Source organism: Eumetopias jubatus, unplaced genomic scaffold, assembly GCF_037043125.1.
Source record: "Eumetopias jubatus isolate StellerSeaLion01/CBP00866 unplaced genomic scaffold, mEumJub1_p1.0 scaffold_12, whole genome shotgun sequence".
Taxonomy (NCBI): domain Eukaryota; kingdom Metazoa; phylum Chordata; class Mammalia; order Carnivora; family Otariidae; genus Eumetopias; species Eumetopias jubatus.
The window spans coordinates 84136150-84160957 of NW_028274818.1; the positions used below are offsets into that span (position 1 = coordinate 84136150).

At 41.8% G+C, this 24808-nt stretch overlaps 1 protein-coding gene across 2 annotated transcripts in view; it reads left to right on the top strand.

The window, feature by feature from the left end:
- The window catches only part of IQCK (IQ motif containing K), a 120946-nt gene that overhangs the window by 21603 nt on the left and 74535 nt on the right, over positions 1-24808 (top strand). For both annotated transcript variants that reach the window (XM_028091662.2, XM_028091664.2), the window contains exons 5-6: positions 12635-12687; positions 12816-12893. In XM_028091662.2, the coding sequence (XP_027947463.1) occupies positions 12635-12687; positions 12816-12893 (131 nt within the window). The remainder of the gene's footprint in view (positions 1-12634; positions 12688-12815; positions 12894-24808) is intronic.

The window sequence follows — 24808 nt, forward strand, 5'->3', positions numbered from 1 at the left end:
TTGAAGTTGGTCCAGACAACAGATCCCAATTTCACATTTTGGAAGTTAATACCTAAATATGAAATATGGCTCCAAGTTAAGGGCTATTTCTTAATCATCTACTATTACCAGTTACCATCTAAGTGATTAATCAGTGGTGATGGATGGCAATCATTTATAGAGTACTTCTTATATGCCAGGCATTATTTCACATTGTGATCTTATTTAATCATCACAGCAACCCTTGGAATGGGTGGTTTTATTGTCCCCATTTTGTGGATGAGGAAATGGAGGCTCAAGAAGTACCCCCATTCACAAGGCTACTCAGAGGAAGAGCCAGGGTTGGAGCCCAGGAGTCTTGCTTCTGAGCCAGGCACTCAGTCCCACTGTAGCAATGCCCCCTAAGCTGAGGTTTCAGTGACCTGTGGTCACACGTGTTCCAGAAGCAGATGATGCTCCTTCTGACAGTCATCAGAAGGTCAGGAGTAGCCTAACACCACTACCTCATTCACTTCATTTCATCTCGTAACTCAGACATTTTATTATCTCACATCATCACTAAAGGAAGAAGGGTGAGTACAGGACCATAAAATATTCTGAGAGATAGAGAGACCACATTCACATGACTTTTATTTTAGCATATTGTTATAGTTGATGTTGTCTTACTGTGCCTAATTTATGAATTAAATTTATCATAGGTATGTATTTATAGGAAAAACATAGTACATACAGCGTTCAGTACTATCCACAGCTTTAGGCATCCACTGGGGTCTTGGAACCTACCCCCTAGCCTGCTCTATGTCAATAAGGCTGTTAGTGTTGAGGGGCATCTGGGTGGCTCAGTCGTTAAGCGTCTGCCTTCGGCTCGGGTCATGATCCTGGGATCCTGGGATCGAGCCCTGCATTGGGCTCCCTGCTCAGCGGGAAGCCTGCTTCTCCCACTCCCTCTGCTGCTTCCCCTGCTTGTACTCTCTCTCTCTCTTTGTCAAATAAATAAATAAAATCTTAAAAAAAAAAAAAAGGCTATGAGTGTTGAAAATACTTCCCTTTGAGGCTCTTGGAATTGCTGTCAGATCCAGTTTGTAAACCATGCAAGAAAATCTTATTATAACTTTATAGTCATGCTTCTTTTCTTTCTTCTTTTTAACAATGGCAACATTCATTGATCACTTCATTCCCAAACTTGGCTAGGAGTTGCTTTTGTTTCTGAAAATCAAAGTCATCCTCAAAAGACAAGGCCTTAAAAAGAAAGTCAACAGGCTCTGACCTGAGGGTGACCCCATGGTTGTCTTACAAAATAAAGGGCAGTGGCTTTGTGACAGGATTTTCCTTTTCTACTCTGAAGCTTTGTCCTCTGGCTTTCAGGGGCATGGCTTTGTGCCAGGTGGCTGTGGTAGCAGCCTTGTCCGGCTACTAAATAGGGAGAACGTTACCATTTGGGCATGAATTGCATTTCACTTATTATACATGGCATTAGTTAACTTTTGCTACATAACAAACTACCTCAAAAGTTAGCAGCTTAAAACAACAATTTATTTAGTTCACTTTCCTGCAAGGCAGCAATTTGGACTGGGCTCAGTTGGGAAGTTCTCCTGGCCTTGGCTGATGTTGTTCATGTGTCTGTGGGTAGCTACCAGGCAGGCTGGGTACCAGCTGTTCTAGGATGGCCTTAGCTGGGATGCATCATCTCTATTCGACTTGGTCTCTCAGCTTCCATCAGATGAACCCTGGACTGTTCACGTGGTAGCTGGGCAAGGGTGTGAGGATTTGAGTAGAAGTTCTCAAGGCCTCTTGAGCCTGAGGCTTGGAACTGGCACATTGCTACTTTCATGGCATTATATTGGCCAAAGCAAGTCACAAGACCAGCTCAGATTCAAGGAGTAAGGAAATAGACTCCACCTCTTGATGGGAAGAACTATAAAGCTACATCACAGAGGGTGTGGGTCCAGGGATGGGTGAAGAACGGTGGCGCTTTTTGTAATTTACCTCATACGCTGTATTAGAATTAGTGTGGATCTGGCGGCAGGTGGCAGGTTTGACTTCTGGCTCTAGCCTAGTGACTTCAGGGACATTACTTGTCTGCAACTACCTCCTCTCCTCATTTGTAAAGCACAGGTAGGATTATTGAGAGGGTTAAAGAGGTAACGTGTGAAAGAGCAAGCTCCGGAGTACAACTGGGTTCATATTCATACTCTTCCATCTATGAGTAAGGGACTTTGGGCGAGGTATTTAGCCTTCCTGTGTCCCTGTTTCCTAATCTGTAAAATGGGAATAATAGTAATAATAATAATAATGTGTAGCTGTCAATGAGGATAAATGAGTTAAGTAAAATTTAAAAGAGTGCCTGGCACAGAGAAAACACTCAGCACACATTAACTGTTGTGAACACGATTAACATGATGCCTGGGAAAAAGCGAGTCTGCAACAGGAATATTACTCCCCAGGGTCCCAACGGGGTGACCAGTTGTTGCTTGAATAAATGGAAGGCAGCATCCTTGTTACTAATTTCTGGGTATTACAGATGGCCAAGGATGGACTTTCCTCATCACTCTAAAAATACTGGTGCCTTTTAAACATAATGTATATTTGTAAAAATCTAAACATAACTCTTGGAAATAATATGGTGAGCTCAGAACCTGAGAATGCCCTATGAAGAGCCCTCCAAGTCTGAAGAAGCTGCTAGAATCACTACCACAGTAACCAAAAAAGAAAGAAAGGAAGACTGCAAGTATCCCAAACTTCTCTTGAGAATTAATGTCTAAAGGATTGGAAGCCATTTAAAAAAAAATGAAAATAAGGTTCAATTGATTCTTTTTTAAAAGAACCTACCTTAAAATAAGTCACTGACCTTCTTGGTTGTTTAGAGAGCTGCAATTTCTCCTGCTACTTTTGAGGAACCAGAAAACCCACGTCATAAACTAATAACAGATCCAACAGATGTTTAAACTGTTAATCTCTTAGAATAATAAAAGGGTTATCCAGGAAATAGGTGAAACAGAGCTTTCTTGAAAATCACATTTCTTTGTCCGAGATCAAGTACTGTGGATTTTTCCATGCTTCCACACGAAGGATCATCCATCTATCGGTGATTGATAATGTTCTAAAGCAGAGGTCTGTAAACTATGGCCTATGGCCAACTGCCTGTTCTTGTAAATGAAGTTTTATTGGAACTCGGCCCCACTCATTCCTTTACAGATTGTCTACGGCCACTTTTGTACTAAAAGTGCACTGTTGTACTTTTTAACTAGAACTAAGTTGAATAGTTGTGACACAAGTCTAATATTTACAAGTGGTCCTTTAAGAAAAAGTTTGCCAACCCGTGTTCTGAAGACCTGGAACTACCCAGATTTTTGTGGTAGTAGCTGCTACTCTTACGTGGGAGGCAGTAGAAGGGAAGCTTCATGAATAAGCATAGAGTTTGGAACTCTGCTCACCTGAATTTAGGACCCAGTTCTACCTCTTTCTAGATATGTGACTTTGGACATTGCTAGCATTGGGACCTTGTAATTTTAATCTTCCTGAGCCTCAGTTTTCTCCTCCATAAAATAGGAAGTAATAATAATAGTAATTGTTCATAGTAGTAAGAGAGTTTATCAGAATTAAATAAGATAATGCATTTAAAGTGTTTAGCTCAGTAACTGGCACAGCTACAGTGAAAAGTAGCAATAACATAAGAACAAAATCAAATTGGAGAAAGGTTCCTTAGGGCTGGAAGGGAAAACTAAAACTGAGGGCAATAGGTAAGGAAGAGGTGGACTGAAGACTGGACCTGTGGGGAGTTAAAGACTGGTGGGAGATTAGACTCAGACATGTGGAGGGCTCTGACAGAATACAGTGATGAAGGGTAGGGTAGGGGTGCTGGAGTCACACGGGTGGGCTTGAATCTCCCCCTCCAACTTTTGCTGGCTCTGGGCCCCTGGGAAGATTCCTTAAACCGTGAGTCTCAAATTTTCTTATCTGTTAAATGGGGAGGATGATAATCATAGTACCCACCTCACCAGGGCTTTTGAGAGGATTGAGTAAGTTGTGTGCATGGCACTTAGCACAGGGTGAGTGTTCACTAAGGGGTAGCCGTTGTTATTCAGGATTGGGCTTGAAAGAGGGATTCAAGAAGTGAGAAAACAGAGGGAGAAAACAGGGGACCAGGTTGACAGTGAAAAGAAAGAATAAATCCTATTTCAGGCAGGAGTAGTGAGATGGATCATCAGAGCCTCTGCCCGAAGCTTCCTTTTGCACAGGCCTTGACCAGTTTTTCCATCTTCTCTGAGCAGAGGGCAGGGCTTGAAGGGAGTGCTCCAGGACCTTGATCTCTTGGAGGCATATCTGTGAAGCTAGGTTGCAAATAATTTCGATACTGAGACCGGAGTTTTCATGGTGGTAGAGTTTTCACGAAGACTTGCTTGTTCCTTGTTGAATCTTTGTTGACATTGACCTTCCTGGTCTTCTATTTATAGTATAGCTGCCTTCCCTGGGACCCCTGGGCTGCCCACAGTCTATGTGATTTGGAAGGGGGGAGAGGTCTTAAGGCAGGAAATCAACTGTGCAATTGTTGAGATAGAACTTCAGCACCTTTCTCAGACTGAAGGTTGATTAAAGGCCACAATACCATTCCTGTTCTGTCATGAATTGGGTTGTATTCCACTGGAGCAAATTAAGTTTGAGACACATAAATATCATCATAAAGATTAGACATTATAGCTGGCTCGACGTTCTTGGTGATCCCCTGACATCAAGCCATGCCTTTGGATTAGCTTAATTGGAACATGAGAGACCAGAACTTAATGAGAACTTAATTGGACTGATATATTGAACAAAGCTGGCTTAGTGGCTGTGTGGTAAACTTCACTTGGAAATTCTTTCCAATGCATCTCTGAAAATATTTTGGGCACTCAGAGTAAGGTTAATAATTTTTGCTATAAGCAGTTTTTGATAAAAGGTTGATATTGTTAGCAGTAAAAAGTAGTATGAAGTCAAAAGAGTTTTGTTTTAGCTGGATGTGTTAAGTATGCAGAACTAACCAGTCCCATATCTGCTAGTTGACTCTCAGGGCCAGTCCCTCAAATTACAGAAAACCCCATTCAAACTCACTTCAGTGAAAAAGATTTTTTGTTTGTTTGTTTGTGTACATGCTTTCCCATGGGGAGATCTTCCACAGCTTGATCTGGGGTCCCAGATGATGTCTTCATGACTCGGTTCCTTCTCCATCTCTTGATTTTATTTCCTCTGGCTTGGCTCTACCCTCAAACAGTCCCCATCTATGACACCAGCCTATGTCTTAAAGGCTCAAGTGGTACCTGAGAAAGAGAAAGTCTCTTCCAGAGTTTCTAGTTGAACTGACTCAGGTCAATTACTTACTTTGGAGTCAGTCCTTGGAACTAGGGGAATTTAGTGGGCAGTGGGCTACTGGGCAAAGGGAAGGATCCCTAACCCAATGCACATAGCTTTAGAATTGGGGAAGGGTAGATCCCCCAAAGGAACTCGGTGCAGTTACCAAAAGAAGGCAGAAGGGATACTGGGCAGCTATCTTGGCTAGGACTCATTATGCTGCAAATAGCAGAAAACTGGCTTAAGTAATGAAGGAGGTTCATTGGTTCACGAAACTAGACAGCTCTGAGGTAGAGAAGGAAGATTTCAGGATTGGTTTGATTCAGGAGCTCAGTGTTGTAATCGAGGACTTGCTTCTCTTCTGCATCTCTGGTTGGCCTCTTGCAGAGTTGGTTTTATCCTCAGGCTGGCTTCCCTCAGAGTGACAGAACAGCTACTGCCACTGGCCTAGGCTTTGCCCCACCTACTACAGCAACCAGGGGAGAATGATCGAGCTTGTTTAGAAAAGCAAAGGAAAAGATTTCCCAGAAGCCCCAGCACATCTCCTCTCATACCTTATCAGTCTGAAATTGACTGTGCACCCATTCTTCATTCAGTGAATCCCTTGGGCCAGGATAAATGTGGACCAGATTGGTTTAGGTCTCGGTGGCAGGTGGGGTGGGATTATCTGGACTGTGTTATCAGGGTTCACACCCGGAGCTGGAGAGGGGGTTAATCCTCTCTACTCATCACAGCTACTACCCAGCCGGGGATTGGCTGCTGGATGTTGAATTAATAACCACAGTGGAGCCATGGCTTACTCATTTCTTTATCTCTAGTGTTCAGCACAGGCTTGGCACATAGTAGGTCCTCAGTAAAGGTTACCAAATAGGGCCAAACTGGAACAGCACACCTTGCATAATTTGGAAAGAAATCAGGAGTTTTTTGCATGAGTAAAATGATGCCTGAAGATAAAGCTTATCTCAGCTTTAAATATGGATTAAATGCAGAGTCTGGATAGAGGTGATAAGACTTTCCACCTCTTTTCCTATCCTATCCCACTTGGCATAAAATTTTCCCTTTCGCTTGGTTGCTCATCAAATTCCATTACAAAGAAGAGTATTGTAAACAAAAGTTAGTATCAGGAAACTGTTTCTAACTCCTGATAAGGCATTTGGTGATCTCATGACACTAAAATTTGCCACTATGAATAATTCAGTAAAATAGAATCTTCTATTTCTTCTTAGAGTCCTTGCCATCTAAGGGTCATTTATTGTAGTTTTTTATTTTTTGAGTGAAGCACCCAAATATCTTTAAAAAGTGCAAGGGCTTTGGTCAGTGAAGGAAGAAACTCTTATTTCCTGGCCTTGACTAATAAGGGAATTAGAAATACCATCAGCTTTTGTTTGGAAAAGTTTTCTAAGGAGTGGAAAAAATAGATTCTCACAGGAAAGGTGTGGTAGAATTATTTTAGCATTACTCCTTTTAATTAAGAACACTTTTAGAAATGACCACATGGCCCATGCTGAAAGTCTTGGTCAATACTTTGTGTTATGAGTACATATTTTTAAGTTCTTTTGAGAAGTACTGTTTTTCTCCAATGAAATTCTAATGCGTTGGGGAAAAATTGAACTTCTGTTTGAAGTTTGCTGTGATAAGTATTTTGGCCTCTGGGTCTAGTCGAAGTATGTACTCATTTCTAGCATGAATTATTTATCACTTTTGTCATGTCTGGGGGGTCTCTGGCATGTGGAAATTTACTGTGGAGAATAGCTATGTGGGAAAGGAGGCTGTGATATTCTAAGTGCACGCCATACCCACAGCCTCAACTTCAGCCCTCTGTCCCTGCTTTGTCCATGTCCCCATCACCCTGGCTACAAGTGAGAGAGCCAGGAATAAGTGTCATACCCTGTAGGTAGCCACTCTAGGATGCCAAGTGGCTATGAAATGATCTGATACAATTGCTCTGCCCAATAGGGATGGCCTATCCTGAGTCGTACCACCTTACCAGCCCAGTCACATTCTTCCTTCTGGGGAGTAGTGATGCCAAAGGGCCAAGTCCCACATAGATCAAGAACAAAAACTGTTGTTGAGCCACAAAGCTACTGATGGACGAAGCTACTGTAGTTAGCCAGACTTGTGCCCTGAACAGCTGTGGACACTGGTCACTTCTCCCTGAGACCTGCCCCTAGTCAGAGGAATTCCCATTTTCCTGCCACTCCTTCTATGTTTACATTATGCCCCTGTGCCAGATAGAATATATTAGTGTTCACAAATGTTTGTGGGCTCTCTCTAATGGAGAGACCATGTGACTGCTTTGGCCAAAGCAATGTATGGACGTGACATACGTCATTTCCAAACAGACGCTCTAAGAGTCAAAGCATGGTTCACCATAGTCTTTTCACTTGCCATGATAACTAGTGATATTTCAGAGAGAGGCTGCTCTGTCAGCCTGAGTCCCAGAGTAAAGACAACATGGAGCAGAGAGCCATAGTTGATTGAAATGTTCATATATCGCGAGTCAGAAATAAATCATGGTTGATATAAGCTTCTCAGATTCAGGGCTTGTTTGTTGCAGCAAAAATCTATCCTAAACTGATTTGTAAAAAAACCCCAGTAACCAAGGTAACTCGAGCATATTTCCATCCCTTGCAAACCCGAAGAGTCTCAATGAACACAATGCCATAGCAAGCCACACTTCAATTCACTAACCTCACAGCATGTGCTTTTGACCTTTCTGGGGTGCAATTACATTCATTACCTGATGCAGATTTGCTGCCTTTCCAATGCTAGAAGTTTCTCTCCCCAGTCTCTGCACCTCCAGTCTGCCTCCTATACACGTACCCAACATGACCACTGGATTGAACTCCAGGTTCTGTCTTTTCTCCCTGTGGGGTTTCAGTCTTTTATGATGATGTTCTCCCCCCGCCCCCGCCGCAACGCCTCCCTGAACTTTAGTACAAAATTTCTCCAGCATATAGAACAGCTGAAAGAATTTCAGAGGGAACACCCACATATTTACCACCTCGATTCTACAGTTACCATTTTGCTTTATTTGCTTGGTTGCATATCTGTCCATCAATCCATCAGTCCATCCCTCTATTCATCTACCTTGTTTTTTTGGATGCATTTTAAAGTAAGCTGCCGACTCACGATGACGTGATGATGTCTTTTGACATTTAGTCTTTTTCCTTTTAATTCTGGATTTTAAAAATCGCTTTTTAACCTTGTTTGAGGTGGTCTTAACTGTTTCTTCTGCTTGCCCAAACTTGCATATACTCACCCTTTAACAATCATGAACTTAGTGTATTTTCCACATTATGTAAACCCTGGGTGCCCACACTTTCCTAATCTCACTCCTTAATTTTTCTCTCGATTACTTCCTCTCTTATCTCTTCACTCACCACAACTTTTCATTTGCTTTCCCTTCTCTTTTTCAGCTCCCTGGCAGATAATTTTTAAACTAAACAACAGCTGAACAATATCCCCACTGTTTTCATGTGTCTGAGTATGCATGGCACGTCCACACTTGCCCAGAACAGAAGGAAAACACAATTTCTTCCATTTTATTTCTTTGCATCAAAAGTGATTAAATCTGTCTGCATGACCTTCATACATCAGACCATTTGGCTATTTTAAAAGTCTGTTTAATAGAGAAAGTCAAGCTGCATTTCCTTGGTAGAAGAAATCTTTACCACCAAACGGTGCGGTAAATGCCAGGGGAACAATGCATCTTTTGTAGGACAGGAGAGAGAGACACTGCCATCTTACAATTGCTGAATTGTTTAAATTATTATATGGCAATTCATGCTAGATACATATTTGCATTGTTGTATAAGTATTTTCTTATTTTGGTTAAAGATGGCTTTTTGAAGGGATAACCTACTCTTGCAAGGCAGGCTTAGGAAACCCCATTCCATGGGCTGGTACATTTAATTTTATTACCCTGGCCAGGAGTATTTCAATTTTTTAATAAAAGGCTATCATCAAGGTGGTAAAAGACTGCAAACAACCTCCAGTAACTCAGGCACCACCATATTTTATTTACTAACAGCTGGAGTAAAGCTTTCAGTAAAAAATCTTAAGCAGCACTTTCTTTTTTGGTGAGAATCAATTTCACAACCATCTTTTCAACCTTATCTAAGGTTATAAAACTGAGTTGGCTATTTTGAAGTGAAGGGGGAAAAAGTAGGAAAATTTTCATGGTAAAATATTATGAGAAGAAAATGAAGAGAAATTGTCCAGAATTATATCAGCAATTCCTATTTTTAAATGTCAGAATTCTTGTAAATGAGTTCTTTCTTGCTTTGATGTTTGAGAGTTGAATGGCGAGTTGAATTAGTCACCACCCATTGATCACCTACTCCATGCAAGGCACTCAAATAAGTCCTGAGAATATAAGGAAAAGAGACATATGCCCTGTCCTCAGAAAGTTTATAGTTCAGTGAGGTAGATAGACATGTGCGCCAGCAGTTACGTTATGTCTGAGATGCTCTGACAGGGGCACACAGGGAACTGGGGGAGCCTACTCTAGACTGAAGAGAGGCTTCAGTCTGCTCAGAAGGCCTTCATGGAGGCATCTAGAAGGACAAGTGGGGGTTAGTCGATTAGAGAAGAAAGGAATAGGAGTTACAACTATTTGTTGTAACTTACAGCTGTTGTAAGCTTACAACTGCTTCCTGTTGTAAGCAATAAACAACCTAATGCAAACTGACTTAATAAAAAAAATATATATATTGGCTCATGTACCTGAGGATATCAGCCAGAGGATTTGGGCTTTGGGTATAGCTGGATCCAGGGTCTAGTACAATATCGTTAGGAATCTGCCATTGATGGTCTAGCCAGCAGCATCTCCCTGCTTCCTTGCTAATAGAACCCCAAATTTATTCATTTTCTTTGGAGTTGCTGTGTCCTTCAGGGATGGCTGGGCTTAACTAGTCGTATTTGTAGTGATCCTATTTCCAAATACGGTCACATTCTGAAGTACTGGAAGTTAGGACTTCAACATATGAATTTGGGTCAGAGAGGACACAGTTCAATCCATAGCACCCTGCCTTTCTCTCCTCCCTGTCTCGGATCTCCTGCTGGTACCTCTCATTGGCTGGACCCACCTAGTGAGTAAGGGAACCTGGTTGAAGTGAACCATAAAATCAGCCTCCTGAGGCACAGAGCAGGGAGGAGAAGGGTAGACCTGGAGGTAAAAAGAGAGAATTTCTAGCAGATTCTGTATTGTCTACATTCTTGGGAAGGATCTTTTCACATGGCAACCAACACCTCTGGACTTTTGGTTCTTAGTCCCTGTTATCTTTTTTTTTTAATTTTATTTTATTATGTTAATCACCATACATTACATCATTAGTTTTTGGTGTAGTGTACCATGATTCATTGTTTGCGTAGAACACCCAGTGCTCCATTCAATATGTGACCTCTTTAATACCCATCACCAGGCTAACCCATCCCCCCACCCCCCTCCCCTCTAGAACCCTCAGTTTGTTTCTCAGAATCCATAGTCTCTCATGGTTCGTCTCCCCCTCCGATTCCCCCCACTTCATTTTTCCCTTCCTACTATCTTTTTTTTTAACATATAATGTATTATTTGTTTCAGAGGTACAGGTCTGTGATTCATCAGTCTTACACAATTCACAGCGCTCACCATAGCACATACTCTCCTCAATGTCCATCACCCAGCCACCCCATCCCTCCCACCCCCCACCACCCCAGCAACCCTCAGTTTGTTTCCTGAGATTAAGAATTCCTCATATCAGTGAGGTCATATGATACATGTCTTTCTCTGATTGACTTATTCTGCTCAGCATAATACCCTCTAGCTCCATCCACGTCATTGCAAATGGCAAGATTTCGGGGTTTTTTTGATGGCTGCATAATATTCCATTGTATATATATATACCACATCTTCTTTATCCATTCATCTGTTGATGGACATCTTGGCTCTTTCCATAGTTTGGCTATTGTGGACATTGCTTAGCCCCTGTTATCTTAAAAGGAGAGGTAGCAACCCTTTATCTCCCAGTTTGCATAACAGTTCTCTTAAAGGAGTTGACTGGTTCTGTTTGGGTTACAAAGACTTTCAGTGGATCCAGGAGACAAGATACCTGGTGGTCCATCCCATTGCCTTCTTAGCATGCCTTCTCCCCAGGTGCTCTAGGATATTCTTTCCCTTGTGGTTTACTGGCTATCTATCTATCTCTTAGGGACTGCATTCACTGGCATGTAATGAAAATTTAGTTGAAAAACCAAATGACATTTATTTCCCCTTACATATCAGGATGTTCAGAGTAGGTCAGGCCCAAGCTGGTACAGAGGCTTAAGGAAGTCTTCAATGGCCCAGGCTCCTTCTAACCCCCTGCCCTACCACCCTTAGCATGTGGCTTTGGCTTCATTGTTGAAAGGTGCTGCTCCACTTCCAGGCACACATCTGTTTTACAGGCTGAAAGAAGTAGAAGGAAACTTCAAGGAAGAAGGGACAGCAGAAATTAAGAAAGCAGGACTTTTGCAGAAGTCCATAAGACCTGTTCATTTCTATCTCATAGGGCACAATTGTGTCATGGCTATCCCTTGCTATGTGGGAGGCTGGAAAATACAGTTTTTCCCCCTGTGGGCTGCTTGTCAATCAGGTTCTCTGTTTTATCAGGATGAAGTGGAGAGTGGCTGTTGGGTGGACAACTGGCCAGGTTGGCCACACTGGCCAATGGCGCTTGCATGTTTGGCTTCCACATCAGAACACGGTAGCCAGACCTGAAGTAGTGCTGTTCTGAGGATGTGAGTGGACGGGGGGAGGACAATAAATACAGTTATTCAGAATCAAGGTCTAGATTTTTTTTTAAAGATTTTATTTATTTATATATTTTAGAGAAAGAGAGAGTGACAGCAGGGGGAGGGCTAGAGGGGGAGGGAGAGGGACAATCTGACTCTGCACTGAGTGAGGAGCCCTACACAGGGCTCAATCCCACAACCCTGAGATCATGACCTGAGCTGAAATCAAGAGTCAGACACTTAACCAACTGAACCGTCCAGGTGCTCCTCAAGGTCCAGATTTAAATAAAATCCTTCTGTGACAATTCCAAAAGCATGTAGTAAGCCCCCTACTATGTGCACTTTTATTAGTCCCTGCTGTCAGAAAATATGCTTGTCCAAAGACTAGAGAAATGTCTTCAGGAGTCTTTGCATCGCCCCAATTTACTGTTTGTTGATATACTTATAAACCTCATAAAAGGCTCATGCATATTTCACCTAACACAAAAAAAAATCAATTAACCTCTCTTCCTTTGTCCTACTCAGACATGTGGACAAAGAGTATAATTTAATTCTCTCTTCTCTCTTTTCTTTTTAGAGAAAAAGAACCAAGTTCATTGCCTGTGATTTTCTGACCGAGTGGTTATACAAGTAAGTTTTGCATGTCTTTGAATATTCAATGACCCTAAGGATTCAATAGTGTTAATTTGCAAGCAGAATAGCAACAATTGACTTGCTTATTGTTTTCTTGTCAATCAAACATATGGCATCGTTACCAGTCAAAATCCAAAGAGGATAAGGGAGGCTTTCACAGAATTCTTCTCCATTCCGTTTGTGGACCAGTGGCTGAAGCATCAGTAAGTACCAACACAAGACCTCAAATAATTTATTCCTATTTTAAGATTGTGTTAATGATAGTTTTCTCCAATCCAACTAACTCATGTAATCCACCCAGGGCTCCAGGTCAGTTATATTTGTGGCTCTTGTCTCTAGTTATTTTCAGTCTAGGCGAAGAACCTCCTATCCATGTGGTGATTATTCAAGAAGCACTTCAGAAATAAAGTAGAAAACTTTTAAAAATTCTTATCCTAAGTAATTCATCTCTCCGTTATCTCTCCCTCCCTCCCCACCCCCTCTCAAGAGGTTATGTCTCAAGAAACTTTTCTAAATATTAATTTTTAGTTGTATGCATCAATTCTACATTTAAGATACTAGAACATGACAGATAAAGTTAAAACTGTCTTTGACCATCATTCTAATATGAGTCTTCTCTCCTCACAAACGTAATCAGTTTAGTCTATAGTGCATCCTTCCAGAGTTCTTAAAATTGGTTGTTTATGTAAAATTAGATTATATCATAAAAAATTAGTAGTACTATTTGCTGCTGTGAGTGAATTTTCATCAGTGTAATGATGATGATGGCAAATAACATTTATTGAATGCTTGTGTCATTGTTCTCAGCATTTAACACTAGTAAACTAACTTGATCCTCATAACAATGCCATTACCAGACCTGTTTTGCAGATGAGGAAATTTATGCATTATTCTGCAACTTGCTTTTATTTGACTCAAGTATACGCTTTTGAGATCTAGCCCTGTTGATTCAGTTACATCTAATTCATGCCTTTGATGGTGTTATAATATATTTCATTTCTAAATTTGCATAATGGACTCATTCATACAATAAATATTTATTGAGTACTGCGATGTGCCAAACATCATTCTGGGTGCTGGAGGTAAAGCATTGAACAAAGTGGCCCCAAATCCCTGCCTAAATGGAATTTATATCCTAGTGAGGGATGACAGACAATAAACAAACAATTAAGTGCTATAGGGAAAAATAAAGCAGAGAGGGGGGAATACAGAGTGTTGAGGGGGCTTAATTTTTGCGTAGGGTGGTCAAGGAAGATCTCACTTGGAAGATGACATTTAAGCAGTGGTCCACTATTTTAAGGCATAGGTGGAAGAAAAGTAGCTCCATTTAGATAAAATGATATATATTTAACCTGTTGCTTTGAAATGTTTTCATGCCAGCCCTTCGCAAGAATAATGTCAGGAAACTGAGGCATTAGAAAATTAAGTGAGCCTTGCAAAACCACATTTTAAACCAAATAAAAGACCTTAAATTAGACCCTTAACCCTCAAATGACACTATTTTTTTTTTACTTAAATTACCCTTCTTGAGAATGCCAAGTTGAATAGACTCTTGACTGACTTTCTTAATTTTGAGAATTAAATGTACCCCAGGTATTACCAGTTTTTTAAAGAGTTTTTTTAAAGTAATCTCCACATCCAACATGGGGCTCGAACTCATAACCCTGAGGATCAAGAGTCACCTGCTCTACCAACTGAGCCAGCCAGGCACCCCATTACCAGTTTTTTAAAAATCTGAGAGCAGCTACACATTGAAAGGAGAATGATATTGGAAAACCTTGTTTTTTTATTTAGCTTCTAAACCTATGCCTAATTTTGCCCACCATGAAAATGGAAGGCCCATAATGTATTGAGTATAAATGATTAATAAGTGGAAGATTTGCATGTTTTTCTAAGACCAGGTATTTTCAGTATCATTTTCCAAGTTGTTGCTTTGCCTTGAAAGTGAAATGTTTTCCCACTTCTAATAACCAATGAGAAAGAATCTTAAAGATATAAGAACTTAGAGAAGAGTCCTCTCAAATCCCTAGTCATTTATTATACAAATATCTTAATTTAAAATGGTTGCTATCTTCTGCTGGCCGCTCATATAAATATACTGAGAAGTAGCCAAAGCAATCATTTCACTTTAACTCCACAAGAACAGAAACGTAAGAGCTCTCACCTTAACTGGCATTTGTACTATTTCCATAACCTTCCAAAGAGATGCCAAGAAGCATGTTAAAACTTTAAGTTATATTAATCTAATTTGATGTAGTTATTTATTGAACACCTACCACGTGCAATGCACAGAGCCTGGTGTTGTGGAATAAATTGAGATGAATCAAATATGGCTCTGGCTCTGGGGGTGAGAGAGACATGTTTACAACTAACTATGGTTCCTGTAGTGAGTGTTGTAATACAGGTTAAAGCACTGAAGGGAAATGGGGAAGCACAAGACTATTCACAGACCCCCCAACAGACCTGGAGCCAGCCCAGTTGAGGCAGTGGCCAAGCTGGTTGGTGCCCAGATTTGGTTTTGAGAGGCAAGGACTCAGGTGCTGTATCCTTCTCAAAGATATTTTTGACCAGATGAGTCAGACAAGTAGGAACAAGGGTAGGAGCTGGGAAACAATACCTAATCCAGGTTTTTGAACCTCAGCACTATCGACAGTTGGCACCAGATAATTCTCTGATGTGGGGCTGGCGTGTGCATTCTGGAATGTTCAGCAGATTCTCTGGCCTCCACCCACCAGATGCCAATAGCACCTCCCTAAAGCCATCACCATCAAGAATATCTCCAGACACTAGCAAATGTCAGAGGTATGAAGGGTTGAGCGGGGCAAGGAGCCAACAAAGTAGCCCCAGAGCTTGAGAACCTCTGACCTAATCCAGTGGGTTTCTACCCTGGCTGCTCTTCAAAGTCATCTGGGGAGTTTTTGTTGCCTGGCTTCACCCAAGACTTCGTAAATGAGACCTATTAATTCAGGGTATTGCCTAGGCATTGTTGTTTTTGGTTTTTATTTATTTTTTTTAAAATAGCTTCCTGGGTGGTTCTAATATACAGCCAGAGTTGACACTTCATCCCTATAGCAGAAGACATGCTGTGTCTAAATAAGTAGTATAATTATATTATACTACTAATAAATAGTATACTTGAGGTAATAAATAGTATAATTTAGTCATCCCTCTGCTAAGCACTTTTACATGTATTACTCATTTAATCTTAGTGACAACCCTAAGATGTAGGTACTAAAGCTGAAAGGAGCTGGAAAGTTGCAAATAAAGTGAGGTAGGTCTTAGGCAAATATGGTGATTTTGGGGGCACAATAAATGGGCATTTTGGATAGGGCTTAAAGGTATAGATTGGAGGAAGATGGATTTTGAGGGAAGACTATGTCAATGTTTTATAAAGGAAGCAAAACATAAACTAGCACTTCATGCGGCTTTGGGTTGGGGTTAAGAGCATGAGCTCCGGGGACAGACAAACCAGCATTCAAATCTCTATTCTACCACTTATTAGTCTCATGACCCTGGGTGTTTTAGCTTCTTTTACCGTGTAACAAAGTACCCCAACATTTAGTGGCTTGAAACAATAAATGCTTATTATCTCATAGTTTCTTTGAATCAGGAATTCAGGTGCAGCTCAGCTGGGTGCTTCTGGTTCAAGGTCTCTCTTTGGCCACGGTCAAGGCGTTGCAGGCGCTATAGTCTTCCGAAGGCGTGACTGAACCAGAGGAGCCACTTTCAAGTTGGCTTCCCCACATGGTGGGGGCTGAAGGCCTCAGTTTTTCCCCACATGGGCTTTTCCATGCATGGGCTGCTGAGGGTCCTCACGCCTCTTTCAGGATGAAAGACTTGAGACCAAGAAGGAAGCTGCAGGGCCTTTTGTGACCCAATCTAGGAAGCCAAACACCTGCACTTCGACCACATTCTGTTAGTTAATTAGCAGTGAGTCTCTAAGTACAGCTCAAGTACCACGTTCAAAGGGAATGCGACTAGGCTCCACCTTTTGAAGGGAGGAGTATCAAACCACATGCAGACATGTTTTAAAAGCACCACAGCAGGTCACTCTGTAAGCCTCCATATCCTCATTAATAAAATGTTTAGTTAGTAAAATTAGGAAGACGCAGCAAAATGATGCACCTACAAATGAAATCGCAAAGGGGGCCAGCCTGTAGTAACATATGGCTTACTAGTGGCTACAATTGCCATCAAAGGACACTGTGGACTTAGGAAGAGAGATACAGCAGAAAAGGGTACTCAAGGCCAAAGGCAGGAAGGTAGGAGAAGGCAGGACTTGGTCCAGGCACAGGAAACCAGTGTAGCTGGCTCACAGAGCATGCCAAGATACAGGGATGAGATAGGAGATAAGGCTGGAAGGGAGTGAGAGGGTGGATTTTGGTTTTCAGTAAAACCAATGAAGTTTGGGCATTATTCCATAAGCGAGAGAGCATATTTAAAAGATTCTGGAGCGGAGGTGTAATGTGAGCAGGCTGTTTTGGCAAGATAACTCCCAAGAATGCAGGGGATATGTGAGATTGGGGAAAGCCTGGTTACAGCCCTCGGGTCTTGAACTGGGACAACAGGAATGGAAAAGGAGGTACCTGGGATGGGTAGAGTGGATGGATGCATGGGATGAGTTTGGGGGTGGAGAAGAGGTGTGCCTGAAAAGGCGAGATTTGCTGGGCAAATGGGAGGCCCATGATAGAAGCAAAAAGACCTCACCAGCAAAGCAGGCTCAAGGATAAAGAGGAGGATTTCTATCTCAGTCACATTGAGATTGAGGTGCCTCTAGGACATCCATATTGGCAACATTGGCCTGAAGCTCAGAAGTGGGGTCTGGAGAGAAATGTTGATTTTGGAATCAAGGTTCCCAAGTCAGATGTACAGATTGAGCTGAGATGGACCACAGCCAAACTTTGGAGTACCCCAGAATTGGTTCCAGAGGTCCAACGAAGGAGGCACTTACTCTAAGTCATGTGATTGGCAGTGGTTACCATGTAGTCTTCTAGTTGTTTGCAAAGCAAGTCAGTGTTTCCACTTAGATTTTATGTTGATTTGAATGACCAGCAGGGAGGGAATAGGAGTATATTAGTTTTCTAGTGCTGCTGTAACAAATTACCACAAATTCGGTGGCTTTGACAAAGTTATTATCTTACAGTTTTGGAGGTCAGAAGCCTGACACGGGTCACCTTGGGCTAAAATCAAGGTGTAGACAGGGCTGCATTCTTTCCCAGAGGCTGTAGGGGAGAACCCATTTCCTTGCCTTTTGCAGCTTCTAGAGGCTTTCTGTATTGGCTGATGGTGACTTCCTCCATCTTCAAAGGCAGCAACGTTGCCTATCTCTGATCCTGTGTCCTTAGTCACATTTCTCTGACTCTCTTTTGCTTCCCTCTTCATCTGTGAAGGAGGACTCCTATGATTACATTGGCTCACCTAGCTAATTCAGAACATTCTCCCCATCTCAAGTCTTTAATTTAATCACATCTGCAAAGTCCTTTTTGCCGTTGTAAAGGTAACATAAGGTTCTAGGAATTATGATGTGGACATGTTTAGGCGCCATTGCCTACCTCAAAGGGTAATGGAGAATATGGGAAAATTGAAAGTCCCTCACTCATAGGGATCACCTACATTTTCTTGGGGATCACTGACATTTTGAAATGGTATTATGGGTTTTGCAAAAATGATACATGCTCAGAGAAAAAAGTAAAAGCAAACAGAAAAGCAAAAAGAAAAAGGTACAAATCACCTAAGAGCCTGCCTCCCAAATCTAACCATTGTTGACATTTTAGTGAACTTCTTTTCAGAGACTTTTCTATGCATGTATACACATATATTAGTTATAAGAAGATGTATGTCTTCCTCTGAGACCAGAACTACGAGTGGAAGGAAATTTGAGGTAGAAGGGGAAAAGTTGAGCAAGTTCATGGTGGGTCCTATCATTCTGGTTGTTTGTGTAGGTGTGGAGACATCTGCTGAGAGGGAGGCCCAGGCAGGTTCTAGAGGCTTGTGGGGGACGGAGGGGGTGCTGCAGCAGCTGCCGTCATGAAACTGATAGGGAATCAACCAGAGATAAATAGGGATGGCCCAGCTGATGGCCTGAATTTGTGGTGCATATAAACAACCTGCTTATGTGATTATCACCAGCAACCCTCTGCAACCCTGGAAAGGGGGTGGAGAAAACAGATGGTTGGGTAAAATCAGGGTTGAAGACTAGCAAAGCTAACATAGTGAAAGGTCTAGACTGGGCCTAGGGGATCTTAAATAAAGGGAAAACATGGTTAACTTTTCTAAGTATATCTTAGTTTTTTCTCAAAAACTACCATATTTTTTAAATTCTGTTAATGATTTAACAACCAGTTTTCAGAAAGAGAGAGAAACACTACATTATGTGTTTACTTTGGGAGTAAAAATTGTACCATACTTGGAGACACTAAAATGGGGATGGTAGGGGTCCATATGGCTTTTGAAATTTCAATAGGTAAATCTTATTTGAGTCATGATTCAGAGAAAGAAAAATTAGGAGGCAATTGGAAATTTGAATGCTCAATAAATAGTTGATGTAAAGAATTATTCTTTTACTTAAGGTATGATAATCATTTCATAGTCATGATTTTAAAAAGTTATTACCTTTTAGAGAAACATGCTACAATGTTTATGAATGAAACATGAAATGATATGATGTCTGTGGACAGGGTTGGGGGGAATGACATCGAATAACTGACGTGCAGCACAGTATAATTGAAACTGACTGATGGTGACATGGGTTCATTTTTGTTTTCTGTCTACTTTTTTATATCTTTGAAATTTTCCATAATAAAAAATTAAAAGGAAAAGAAACAATGAGATTTTTCAAAGCTCCTCCTGACCGCTTGATTGAATGATGGATGAATGCCGTGGGCAAGGAGGTATCTATTAACTGGCAAAGTCAACCAGGAGGGCTGAGGGGTGCTCTTCTCCACTGGAGGTGGCTGGAGTGACAGACAGTGGGGGAGACTGAGTTTTCATGTGATCATGCTGAGAAACTCAAATGGTATGAAAGGAAAATGGCCCCAGGACAAGGAGAGAGTAGCAAGTGTGGACCCAAGTGAGAAGCCTCACGGTGCTGGGGAGACCTTGGTCACCCTGAGACCTGGCTCTGAATGTGCATGACTCACCAGCAGTTCCCTTCCCTCAGCCTCATTCTCCCTTCACATCCTCCTCTGATGCCAAACCCACTTCTCTCCAGCACCAATGAGAAGGAGGGTTAACATGATCAGAGCCTTGGGCTTGCCCTAAGAACATGGCGCCAGTAGTACTTTTTCTTTTAATAATACTTTTTCTGTAGAGCAGGGTAAATCTCTTAGGCTTTGCAGGCCACATACGGTCTCTCTTACAATTCCTTCAACTGCACCATTGTAGCATGAAAGCAGTCATAGACAGTATGTGAATAAACAGGGATGGCTGGATTCCAGTCCAACTTTATTTATACAAATAGGTGATGGGCCACATTTGGCCCATGGGCTATAGTTTGCTGAGCCCTGTTCTAGATACCAGTAATCTTCTCAAATCCCAGTCTTGCATAAGGACTAAAAATATAAATACATGTAAGTAAGTGGGAAAGATGGAAGGATAGAGGAGGTTACGATCACAACGGGAATTTGGAACATTGAGATATGACGGTCTTCAGGGACAACCCATCCTAAGATGTAGCCGTTCTATTGAGTGACTGACACAAGGGGAGACAGGGGTCATGGAATCGTGAGGGCAGGAGGCCATGGTGTTAGAGGTGTCACCAGTTCGAATAATGGAGTATGAGAGAAGGCTGGTGGGGGGTGGGTTGGAGAAGATGACAGTAAGTCAAATCTGGGAGCCATCAAGCGTGGCGTAAGAATGTCCTAGAGGACAAAGTGGCGGCAGTGGAAGTGTAGGGGTTAAGAACTTGGGCTCTGGAATCACATCTCCACCTTCCAGACCAAGCTTCACCATTTCGAGCTGTGTGTCTCTGGGCAAAGATGACTTCACCTCTCTGAGCCTCAGTTTTTTCATCTGTAAAATGGTCTTTCATCTAAACAAAGCTAAGAGGAATTCTGGTGCCACCTGTGAAGGGGCTACCATCTTTCCAGAACTGGTACATATACAAACAGCTATGTTGCAGCTATTTTAAGGGAGTTATTTATTTGTTCATTTATTTAGCCAATATTTATTGAATGCTGCAATGTGCTCTAAAGTTACAAAGCAGACATACTCATAAGCTGGTTGGCTACTGTTTATTGGATACTTACTCTGTGCCATGGAAATTTGACATAATTAAACATGGTCCCTGTCTTCATGAACAGTTTTTGTGTATAGTTGGATTGCAGTATGCATGTACTTAATTTATGCTAATTTATGCTTTTGGGGAAAAGAGAGAAAGAAAGAGAAATACGATTTTTGAAAATTTAAGCAGTCCCCCTTGCCATTCCACTCTGGAGGTACAGCATAAATAGGGCACATGACTCAGCTCTTTCCTTAGTTGTTCCCAGTGTTATGTGCCCCTTGTAACATGAGCAGCTCAAAAGGCAACTGCTTCCTTCTATTTGTCCATCTATGTGTCTGTCTACCTATGTAACTACCTGCCAACCAAGCATTTATATGTTTACTCAGATACTATTGTGAACAATTGATAACTAGGACCTAATTTAACTTCGGTAACAACCCTACAGAGTAGGAAATTTTATGTCCCCCTTGTATTCGTCAGGCTATGTTAGGCTAAGTTGCAGTTCTAAACAGCACTGAAATATCAATAACAGCTTACTTCTTGCTCGTACAAAGACTGATGCAGGTTGGACAGCCCTTTTGTTTATAGCTATTTAGAACAATACGATTTTTGAGGTCACTGAAGCAAAGAAAGAAAGGAGGAGGCACCCTAGCTCTTAACCTTCTCAGTCTAGGACATTCTTAACCCTCTCGCCTCTCCTCACACAGGCTGACCCCAAACCAACTGAGAGGGAGGCCGAGATCCATAAGGGAACACTGGATAGTCCATGAGTACCAGCTGTCCCGGTGACAGCCGTATTTCAGAGAAAGAAATGAGGCACAGGGATAACATACCTGCCCGAGGTCACAAGCTAGCAAAGAAGAGTTGGGATTGAACCCAGGCGGCCTTGCTGCTGAGTCTGTGCCATGAAGAGTGGTTAATCCATCTACTCCACTACCTCTTAGATCACCTGGTACTTCGAGTGATCAGGGCTCAGACAGGGGGAACACTGGCTCTGTGACACTAACTGAAAGATGCTATGGGTAATTTAAGGTTTGCTAAGGGGAAATTTTGACATCTTATGTGCTGATTTCAGAGTGTAGCTACCGTGGAAGATACAACTCTGTATATTATGTGTGTGTTAGCATTTATTGCCTCAGAGAACCCCATCTACCAGCCTGGGGAGCCATCTAAAATGTGAGTTTGGCTCTATTTTAATGTTCTTGGTAAGACAAATTCTACGAAGCCCAGCTGTCTTTGTTGCTTGATGTCATTATATTGTCAGATCACAGCTGGTAGGTTAGGATCATTTGTCACGGGTGGCTGCCAATCGCTTTTCACATAAATGCTGGGCCTTTTGCCTACAGGTTCCCCATAATTTAGCATACTCTTTACTCTGTCCATCCCTTCGCAGTTACCCATTTCTTTTCTGTGATTTTTTTCTTTAAATAACTGCATTTTATGTAGTTATTTTATATAGACATCGACAACCCTTAACATTTTTTCTTAGGTTTATAAAAATAAGATTTATCACATACAAAATAAACATGTTTGTTAAATAAACTATATGGTGAAAAGGAAATGTTTAAAATCAAGGATAATCATAGAATTAAATAACTCTAGACTCAAAAATCTTTCAAAAGGATGTTTCACTCCAAAGGGCCAGAACACAACTTTTATTTTCTTTTCTAAATTATTTTGTAGTTTTTCATATTGTCTACAGAGTTACTTTAAGAATTAAAAACAATTACAAAACAAAGGGTGCCTGGGTGGCTCAGTCGGTTAAACGTCCGACTCGTCATTTCAGCTCATGATCTCAGGGTGGCTGGATCAAGCCCTACATCAGGCAGTCTGCTTAGGATTCTCTCTCCTTCTCCCTCTGCCCCTCCCCCTGCTTGTGTGCTCACGTTCTCTTTCTCTCTCTGAAATTATCTTAATTACAAAACTAGAGGGTATTTATTCTACCTTTTTAAATTCCATTTTCTCGCTTTTTGTGGTAGACATTTATGCTTCCTCCCCACCCCCCCACACCCCTACCCCCACCCCACTCCCCCCCCCCCCTGCTGCATTGATTTCCTCCTTCTTCTGGTTACAGAACTCCCTGTAACTGGAAGGATCACCTGTCTCCCATTCTCAGTCCGTGTGGACAGGGAGCTGATTCCACCCCTGGCTCTGGGCTGGGTGTGTGACCCAGGCCTGGCCACTCAGAGCAGTGAACCCCCCTGACCACCGCTGTTGCTCCCAAATTGGTTCAATCACCTGTAACCCCAAGATTTTTCAGGAAGCAACCGGGAAAGATTTTCTCTCTCTTCCTGTAGACTTGGAGCTTTGAGGTCATAAGCCTTGAGCTGCGGAGGGGCAACCACCTGAAGAGGCTGCGCCTGAGATAACTTCAGAACTGAGAGGCAACCAGAGCCTGGATTTCTATGGCGTTGTTTTGGGCCTCTCTATATGGCCATGCCTAACGCCAACCCTATCCCTTAATTAAGCCTTTTTTACAATTTTTAATTTTTTGCTTAAGCCAGCTTGAGTTAAGTTTCTAATACTTGCAAATTAAAGAGTCCTGACTTATATGTGCTCCTACATGGTTTTGCCCCAACTACCTGCCAGTATTCTGAATTAGTCAGCTTTCTCTAGGTTCTGTTGCAGTAACAAATAACCCTCAAATTTCAGTGCCTTAGAATGGCAAACATTTATTCTTTACCCTTTTTTCTGTTAGCTGCATGTCACTTTTGGTTCTGCTCCTTTCCCCTTTCATTCTGGGACCCAGGATGAAGGAACAGCCCACTCCCTCACTCTCATGGCAGAGAGAGAAGAGCAATGGCCAATCCATGCAGGGGCAAGCATTTCTGCTGCTCACATTTCATTGGCCAATACAAGTCCATGGCCAAGCTGAATAGCAGTGCTATGGGGAAGTTGACACCACCCCCAGGCAGAAACTGCAAGCCCTATGGCAGAGTAGAGATGCACAATTCTCTTCCAGGGAAAAGAGTAATAATTGGGACCAATAACGCAATCTACCACATGCTTTAGTCAGAGCTCTATGAGGATGTTTTCTTCCCTACCTTTCAACAGTGGTGGATTACATCATATTGCCTGATGGCTTTACTCCTATTTATCAATCTGTCATCATCCTCTTTCGCAGTATAGAGTCCTGACTCAACCAGCCAATCAGAAACAATGAAACTATTTGCTATGATATTGAGAACAAGAAAAATTTCACTTTTTATTTTGACTGCAAAGAATTGGTCAGATTCATTTGCAAAAATAAATCACTAAATAAGCACAAGGAACAAAAGTGCCCTGCTGCCTATCTGGTCCCATGCCCCGGGGGAGAAGGCTCATGAAAGACATCATTAAAGCTGAGACCTTCAGTGAGACAAAGATCGTGTTTTAGAAAAGAAAACTTGCTTTGGGTGAAATGTCTTTTCAGCTAAGTTCTATCCTTAGACAAAAAAAAAAAAAAAAAGAAAGAAAAGAAAAAGAAAAAAAATCACAATACTTACATGTTAGTAAAAGGTATCTTATGACCAAAAGCTGAGGTGAAAACAAAAGTGTCACTGTGCCATTTGAGGACAAGCACCAGTCATATGATGGTGTGTTTGTGTGAAAGTTAACAGTGGGAAGGAAAAACACTCGTGCCTTCTAGATGGCACAGGAAATAGCATGCGCGTAGCACTAAAGATCATAATTAAATGGCACAGCAGAAAATTTGCTGTCATGCCCTGTCGAAAGGAAAACATCTTTTTTTTTTTTTTTTAAGACAGAGTGTGCAAGTGGGGAGGAGCAGAGGGAGAGGAAGAGAGAGAATCTCAAGCAGGCTCCACATCCAGCGCAGAGCCTGACATGGGGCTTAAACTCGTGACCCCAAGATCATGACCTGAGCCAAAATTAGGAGTCGGATGCTTAACCAACTGG